Source organism: Nematolebias whitei, chromosome 15, assembly GCF_014905685.2.
Source record: "Nematolebias whitei isolate Nwh7 chromosome 15, NemWhi1, whole genome shotgun sequence".
Taxonomy (NCBI): Eukaryota; Metazoa; Chordata; class Actinopteri; order Cyprinodontiformes; family Rivulidae; genus Nematolebias; species Nematolebias whitei.
The window spans coordinates 32092669-32100257 of record NC_056512.1 but is presented as its reverse complement, the minus strand read 5'-3'; the positions used below and the strand labels follow the sequence as shown (position 1 = coordinate 32100257).

The following is a 7589-nucleotide window of genomic DNA, read 5'->3' as shown; positions in this document are numbered from 1 at the left end:
GAGTTTTGACCTTAGACTGGGTTTCGACGTAGGCTTAGTCCACTACACAGGCAAAGTTTCTCATTTCTCTTTATTACAAGTTCACATTCAGTTAAAACATGGAGGCCATTGTTTAACATGGGGAAAAAAAGCTGAATATTGAATTTATACATAGAATTTGTATATTTGTACATTAACGACAAATATAAAATTATGAACAAAATTAATAATTAGAAGAATAACTGTTTGTTGAAGCCAGGTTAGTATTGTATGATCAGTGCAGTTTTCTCAGTGCTCACCTGACAGCTTTGATTATCTACATGACCGTTTGTTTTAAAATGCCAGAACCATCCCCACGACAACTTTTTAAATCTTTGTTTTAAACTTGCTCAACCTCCAAATGTTAAATGAATCTTCACACCACAAAGAAGTTGGAACACTCGCGTTGGACGGCGCGCAACTTCTGCGGTCGAGGAGAAAGCGTGAAGCCCACAAGTGGTGTTAAATCCAATTCATCTTCTGAGACTCCAGGTGGGGGAGTGAAACGGAAGTGCTGAAGAAGAGAGGTGAAGAACAAGAAGAGCTCCATTCTGGCCAGACTCTCTCCAGGGCATGCTCTGCGACCTGCACAAAGTGGTAAATAGGATCCGCACAGACATCTGTCTATTGTAATAAAAGTTTGTAAAGTACCTGCAGAGAAGGGCATGAAGGCATCTTTCCTGACGAATTTACCGTCCTCATCCAGGAAATGAGAAGGGTTGAAGCTGTGAGGGCTCTCCCATTCACTCTCATCATACAGGACAGAATAGAGAAGAGGAAAAACTGTTGTTCCCTGGAGGTAAAAAAAAAAAAGAAGACCTCAGAACAAGTTGCTATCTTCATAGATGAAGAAAAATATTCAAATCAGTCTAGCACGAACCTTTCTGATGAAGTACCCTTGAAAGGTGACATCTTTGCTGGTTGCATGAGGAATAGCAATAGGGAGAATGTCTGCAAATCTCTGTGTTTCATGGAGAACTGCATCCGTGTACGGCAAGTTCTTCCTGTCCTCCATTCGAACTTGCCGGCTTCCAACCACCCTGCTCAGCTCCTCCTGAACACGATCTGGATGCACAAGAGAAATGCATGTGTCATGCATTAGCAATTGACTGGAAAATCTGTAAAGTGAAATGAGCTTGAGTAGCTTTTTTGAAAAACCTTGGATATGAGGGTACTTGGCCATGTAAAGGAGACTCCACTTCATCGTATTTGCAGTGGTGTCATTTCCACCTAGAACCAAGTTTGCCACACTGTTTAACAGGTTATCATCGTGGTAGTGTAAGATGTTCTCTCCAGATTCCTAGTCAAACACAAAGAAAAAAAATATACTTAGCATTTATAGCTTGAAATTTGACTCAGATTTTGAATTCTTACCTCCAGATGTTTCTTACGGATCAGAAATGCATCAACGAAGCATCTGCACACATCAGGGTCCAGAGTTTTCTTTAAATCACCTATCCTATTCCTTATGACCATTTTGTTGCCTTCAACATTCTTCCTTAAATCCCAACAGTTTTTGAGAAAGGGGCCTATCCAAGGGAAAATGTTGTATATCTGAAAACAAAGTTCAGTGTACATTAATAATCCATCCATCCATTATCTTTCACCCGCTTCTTCCATTCTGGGTCACAGGAGTCGCCGGTGCCCATATCCAGCAATCACTGTGCGAGTTGTTCCACTGTTCCAAAAGTTCAGACAGAACAGTGACTGGCAACGCTAAATTGTGGTGCGTTGATGCTCAGCTGTTGGAGACAACACTGGGCGATGGTTTCAGGTTTTTTTCTGATCAGTTTTTCATTCATCCGCAGCCACTCTGCATGTCAAACCTACACATACAGACATGGATAAATCATTTGGTGCCCGTACCCATTGAAACAACGCTTCCATTGTCAAGAAGTGTTTCAGTTCAAAGCAATTGTTCAATGTGCATCTGCATTAGTATATACTATATATATTTATTGTGTCTGTGTTTCTAGTCTCTTTTCTGTCCACTCTAAGCCCAACTGGTCCAGGCAGATGGCCAACCACCCCGAGCCTTGTTCTACTGAAGGTTTCTTCTTGTTAAAAGTGAGTCATTCCTTCCCACTGTTGCCCATGTACTGCTCCGGATGGGAGATTGTGACTAAGTGAAGATTTAACACACTTTTCTGGCTTCTTTAGACAACTTTTAGTAATTAGCATTTTTTTTATGTGTGAATATTTTTGTACAATGTCAATGAGATGACTTAATGTAAATTGGCAATAAAGTATATAAACAAATAACTGAATATATGATGATGTTTGTTTGTTTTTTTATAGACAAAAATATGCTAAGTTAGTATGAACAGATTTATTGGCATCTTTAAAAAGACAAGCATTGTAGTCAAATTTCAAACTAAGTGTTTGGAAAAAACAACAAAGTGGTATGTGTTGCCATCATTGTATGTTCCCACACAAAGATGAAATTGGCTCTCTGCATTTAACCCATCACACCTGGGATACACCCAGCAATTTGGGACTGGGTGTCCTGCTCAGAGACACCATGAGATGTGCAATGACTGGGGATCGAGCCCAGGACCTTTGGGTCTTGAGTTGGCTGCCCTGCTCCTACACCATCTCGGCGCCATCTTGGTTTGACCGAGAATAGTAGTTTTCTATCGATCATTCGGTCTATTTAAAACAGAAACATTTGAGCCACTTCGTATTTTGGTGTTGTTGTGTGCACCACACTGAGCTTTGACCAGAGAAAGAAAAGGTGACTGAGGAGCTCAGAAAAATATCCATATTTAAATGTAAAATCTACAAGACCATCTCCAAGCCATTTCAAGTTCCTCTGACCACTATAATATTTAAAAGTTAAGATCATCAGACTGTTGCCAACCTCACTGGATGTAGACGCAAGAGGAAATGCAACCCCAGGTTGATCAGATGAATAGCGTGAATGATAGAAAAACAGTCAAGAAAATGATCCAAAACCACTCAAGCCCAACTGCAAGGTCATATGTCACTTTCTGATCTCACAATGTATGGTTGAGCCCTGTGGAAGAAGACCCGGGAGTGCTTCTTCAATGGCAGGAAAAAATGCCAAATGCATGTTGACATCCCCGAAGATTCTGAGACTGATTAGATAAAACAGCTGTAAAGCGATAGATAGAGCTATGAACAATAGTCTCATCTTTAAGACAAGTACAACTACTTTTTAAAAGTACTGTACAATTCCCTATAATTACTATAGTTGGGAAATATGTCTTACCCACAGTGAAGGTGTTCCTACCAAATGGATGATCTTATTGTCTCGTTCCACCAGAGTTTGGAAGACCGGGTCTTTGTATTCAAATCTCTTTCCAAACATTAAAGCTGATATCACATTTGTAACAGCATAATTAATTGCATGGGTGTTGTCAAAGATGTTACCTGTCAGAAAAATACTTGTGAATAATAAAGTATGAATAAGGTCACTGCATGTGCATGCAAGTACACACACAGTTTAAAATAGCTACAATTTGAGACAGCATAGAGTCTGATGAGATGTAAAAATGACAACGCCCAGTGGACTGAATGTTCCAGTCCACCAAGAGTCGAGGAAATTCATGACTGGCCAGATGTGCTGATCAGGTGGACTGACATATTCAGCTCACATACATACATTCACACAGTAAAAGGGACATTATTCAATTAAAATATCAGTGACATCCTAAACAAATGGGCAATGTGGAGGTTTAATATCTAATATAGAATTTTGCATGAAGACTTTTGTCTTTTTCTCCATACTCTGAGCTCCATGACTGATGATGCAGCAGATAAGGTACTATCTATTGATAACTACTGTAACTGACAGAACATCACTTCAAAGTTATCATTAAAGTTTTGGTTCATTACAAATCAATTTGATATGAGTTTTGGCAAAGCCCAATATTACATTTAAAATGCTCCACTATATACTACTTACTTTAGGTAAAAATACAAAATTATAACTACTTTTATGACTTCAATGTATGCAGTATATTACAAAGGAGGCCATTCTTTATGGTTTGTTACTGGGGAGTACTGGTTCCCCCATTTCTGTTACATGTTACAGTGACCGAGTTTGAAAATGATGCTGTGTGTAGGCCTGTCACGATAACAAATTTCGCTGGGCGATTAATCGTCTCAGAAATTATTGCGATAAACGATAATATTGTTTGAAATGTGACAATAATTAGTTATTATTGTCAAATTTAAGAAGAAATGTTAGTTAATTTTTGTGTGTAGTACATAATTTGACCACTGGATTGCAGTTGAAGACTGTTTGAACAGAAGGATGGATAGTGAAGGAGCGAGCAGCGCGTCTCTTTTTAAGAAAAATGTCATCCAGAGTCTTCAATAAAAAGAGAGACACAAAGAAACGATAAAGCCGTTAAATGAAAATGAGGTTGATCATTTTTATCTATCATGCAATTAATTGATTTATTATTTATGGCGACAGGCCAGCTGTGTGTATGCGTGTTACACAAAGTTACCTTCAAACTGTTCAAATTCTTTCACCAGGTAGTGACATTCTTCAATCACTATCTCTTCACTCATCACTTTGCCCATTCCAAAATCTCTCAGCGTTGTCAGAGCAAAACGTTTCATTTCTTTCCACGAGTCGCCATTGGAAAGCACTAAACCTGTGAACAGAATGGGTTAACTTGTTTTACAAAATAATAACGGTGAAACTAAATTCTTACCGTATCCGTTGCTAATATCATAGAAAGCTGGAGTGATTTCTCTGTTTCCGAACACAGCATTATGGCTCACCAGAGCCTGTTTGACTGTCCTGTAACCTGCCAGAACCACCACCTTCTGTGGTCCAAGGAAGACTTGGAAAACAGGGCCATATTCTTTTGAAAGCTGAAAACATAAAAATCTCAACGTAAGACTCGCGGCAGCATTATTTACAAAGAAACTATATTGTCAATAACAGAAGAATAGTAAGACAATCAATAGATTACTCACATCAAACAGACAATGATCGAGTCTCTTCAGATCCACCTGAAACAGGTTACCAAACAGAGGAACAGGTCTGGGTCCTGGAGGTTCTTGATTCTTGTCAGACCTGGAGCTGAAGTAAAGAAGGACCAGCAACGCAACAAAGAGTCCAAACAGCGAGTCTGAAGTGGAGGGCTGTAGAACGTCAAACATGATGATGTACTGTAGTTTCTAAGATAGAGGTCTAAAACTTTACTTTGGGAAAAAAGAAAGAAAAGGTTTGCAGTTCTTAAAATGATGCTGTTTAAAAATATAAAATAAAATATTTTGGACAATCTCATTAAAAGCCTGTTTTATTGAGATTTCTGGGGGGGAAAAAAAATGCAGAAAATTATTAAAGAAAAATAGCAACTAAACATCTCACATTTATCTACTCAGTTTATCTACTAAACTGACTCCCACAAAACTACTGTATGCTCCTGTTGCATTGCAAAAAAATTCAAGTTTCAAATCTCACATCTTCGAGTTTCATCATGTTTCAGTTATGAAAAGTCTGTTTTGAGATATAAATTCCTACAAGCAAAAGTTAAATGAAACATTAAACTGGTGTGTACATGAGCACTCCCATTTAATTAACATAAAAACATTAAAAAAAAACATTAAAAAGCTATTTTTCAACTCACCAATATCACAGCGTTTTTGTCCAGTCCCTATCTGTTTGCTGGTGTTGTGCCAAAAAACAATACCCTGCCATAATGCGCCACATGTGATGTGGAAACTCCGCCCACTCGACGAGAAACTAGAGCTTTCTGAAGCACTGAATCAATACGGTTCAGTATGTATACTGTACTGTACTGTGATTGAATTATTTGATATAAAGTAATTAAGTATGGCACCATCTGGTGGCCAGCTTTCAACATTGCAGCTGCATGAAACATGTTTCATTAACATTATGTATGTATAAGAAAGTTTTGGTGTGCACCATCAAAATGTAGTCTCTTCAAAGTTTTAAGAGCAAGAACATGTGCTGAGCAGAGCTTTAGAGATAAGAGGGTGAGGGGTCAAGCCGAAAACTGCTTTCAGATGCAGTTCAGCTCTGAAATTCCAGGTTTGGGAATGAACCTAAATGTAAAATAAAGTAGAGGAACACGACAAGCTCCATTGACCAAGCTGACTTCAAGACCCATCACAAAATTTGAACAAGAAATTAAGAAATAAATTAAACACAAAAAGACTGTCCCTAAAATTGTGCAAATCATTTATCAATGTTTAAACAAGAAAAGTTCTTGTCTCTTCTTATAACTATTTTACTCTTCATTTAATACTGTTTTAATTCAAAATAAAAAGGTAAAGAAATGTTTTGACTCCACGCTTCTTTGAATCACATCAAATATGCCACAAAATCTACCTTATTTTCACCCAACAAACATCTCAAGACGCTGGCATCACTACCAGACCCTGTGGCAGAAACGTTTGTCGCCTCCCATTTGGACTTCCATAATGAAAGGGGCTTTCTGCTGACATTTGCAATGCATGTGCTGGAAATATTAAGATTCTTTAAAACAAATAGCACTCCAAAAATAAAGCAAAACAAAACAACCAAAAAAAAAAAAATCAAGGTTTTTTTTTCCTCAATATGTCTCCGAGTCTGAACAAATTCTTAGTTTGTCCTAATTTTATTTTTAGTCTTACTTTCTTTAGTATCAATAACTCGTTTGTGTTGCTTGGGATGAGTACACCCAGGGACCCACCATCCTCTGCCACCAGGGTTGCATCAAACACAAACTGGACAGCTTTCCCCTGCAGGTGGAGAGTCCACAGGAAGATCTTTTTTGTGGGGCTGGGCCCTGCAGAGCCCAGGAGCCAAGGTTTGACCATAAGGCACTGGCTGGCAAAACTACCTGTATAATGTGGTCCTTTTCCATTGAAGTCTTCAAATCACTCTTAGATTGGGCCTTCTGATGTCAGCTTGTCCTGGTAGACTTTACCAGGAGCTAATACGCCAAACATCCAGGCACATCCAATGAGAAGGAGACTTCAGGGCAGAGCACTTGCTGGAGGTATTACATATCTTCACTGTCCTGGAAAAACCTTGGATCGCTCAGGAGGAGTTGGGGAGAGGGGTGTCTGGGCTTTCCTCCTAAACTGCTTACCTCTGCAACCCAACAATGATTAAGTTATCAAAAACAGGAGACATTTTGGGCAGCTGAGGATGAGGGGTTAGAGCAGTCGACCTACAATGCAAGAGTTAGGGGTTCAATTCCACCAGCAGTCACATGCCGAAGTGTCCCTGTGCAAAACACTAAACCCCTCATTGCCTCTGATGTGTGTCCCATCGGTGTATGAATGTGATAAAACACTGATTATTCTTTGTATAGACATAGTAGTGACGTATGAATGGGTAAATGAGGGCATAGACTGTAGTGTAAAGTGCTTTGAGTATCTAAAGGTGCTATACAAGTACAGTCCATTTACCATTTTCTTCCATCTAGGGTGACCTGTCCAGGGTGTACCCTGCCCCTCACACAGTGATTGCTGGACATGGGCACTGGCGACCCTCGTGACCCAAAATGGAAGAAGCAGGTAAAAGATAATGGATGAATGAATGGAAATTCAGCAACAAACAAACTCAGTCCCACAAG

At 39.1% G+C, this 7589-nt stretch overlaps 1 protein-coding gene across 1 annotated transcript in view; it reads right to left on the bottom strand.

The window, feature by feature from the left end:
- Nucleotides 1–394: 394 nt before the first annotated feature.
- Nucleotides 395–7589, bottom strand: part of LOC119421167 (cytochrome P450 2K1-like) — a 12106-nt gene continuing 4911 nt past the window's right edge. The window contains 8 exon segments of the mRNA XM_037688554.1: nt 395–603; nt 670–811; nt 899–1083; nt 1177–1318; nt 1393–1572; nt 3272–3411; nt 4497–4869; nt 4975–5178. Of these exon segments, the coding sequence (XP_037544482.1) occupies nt 395–603; nt 670–811; nt 899–1083; nt 1177–1318; nt 1393–1572; nt 3272–3411; nt 4497–4869; nt 4975–5178 (1575 nt within the window).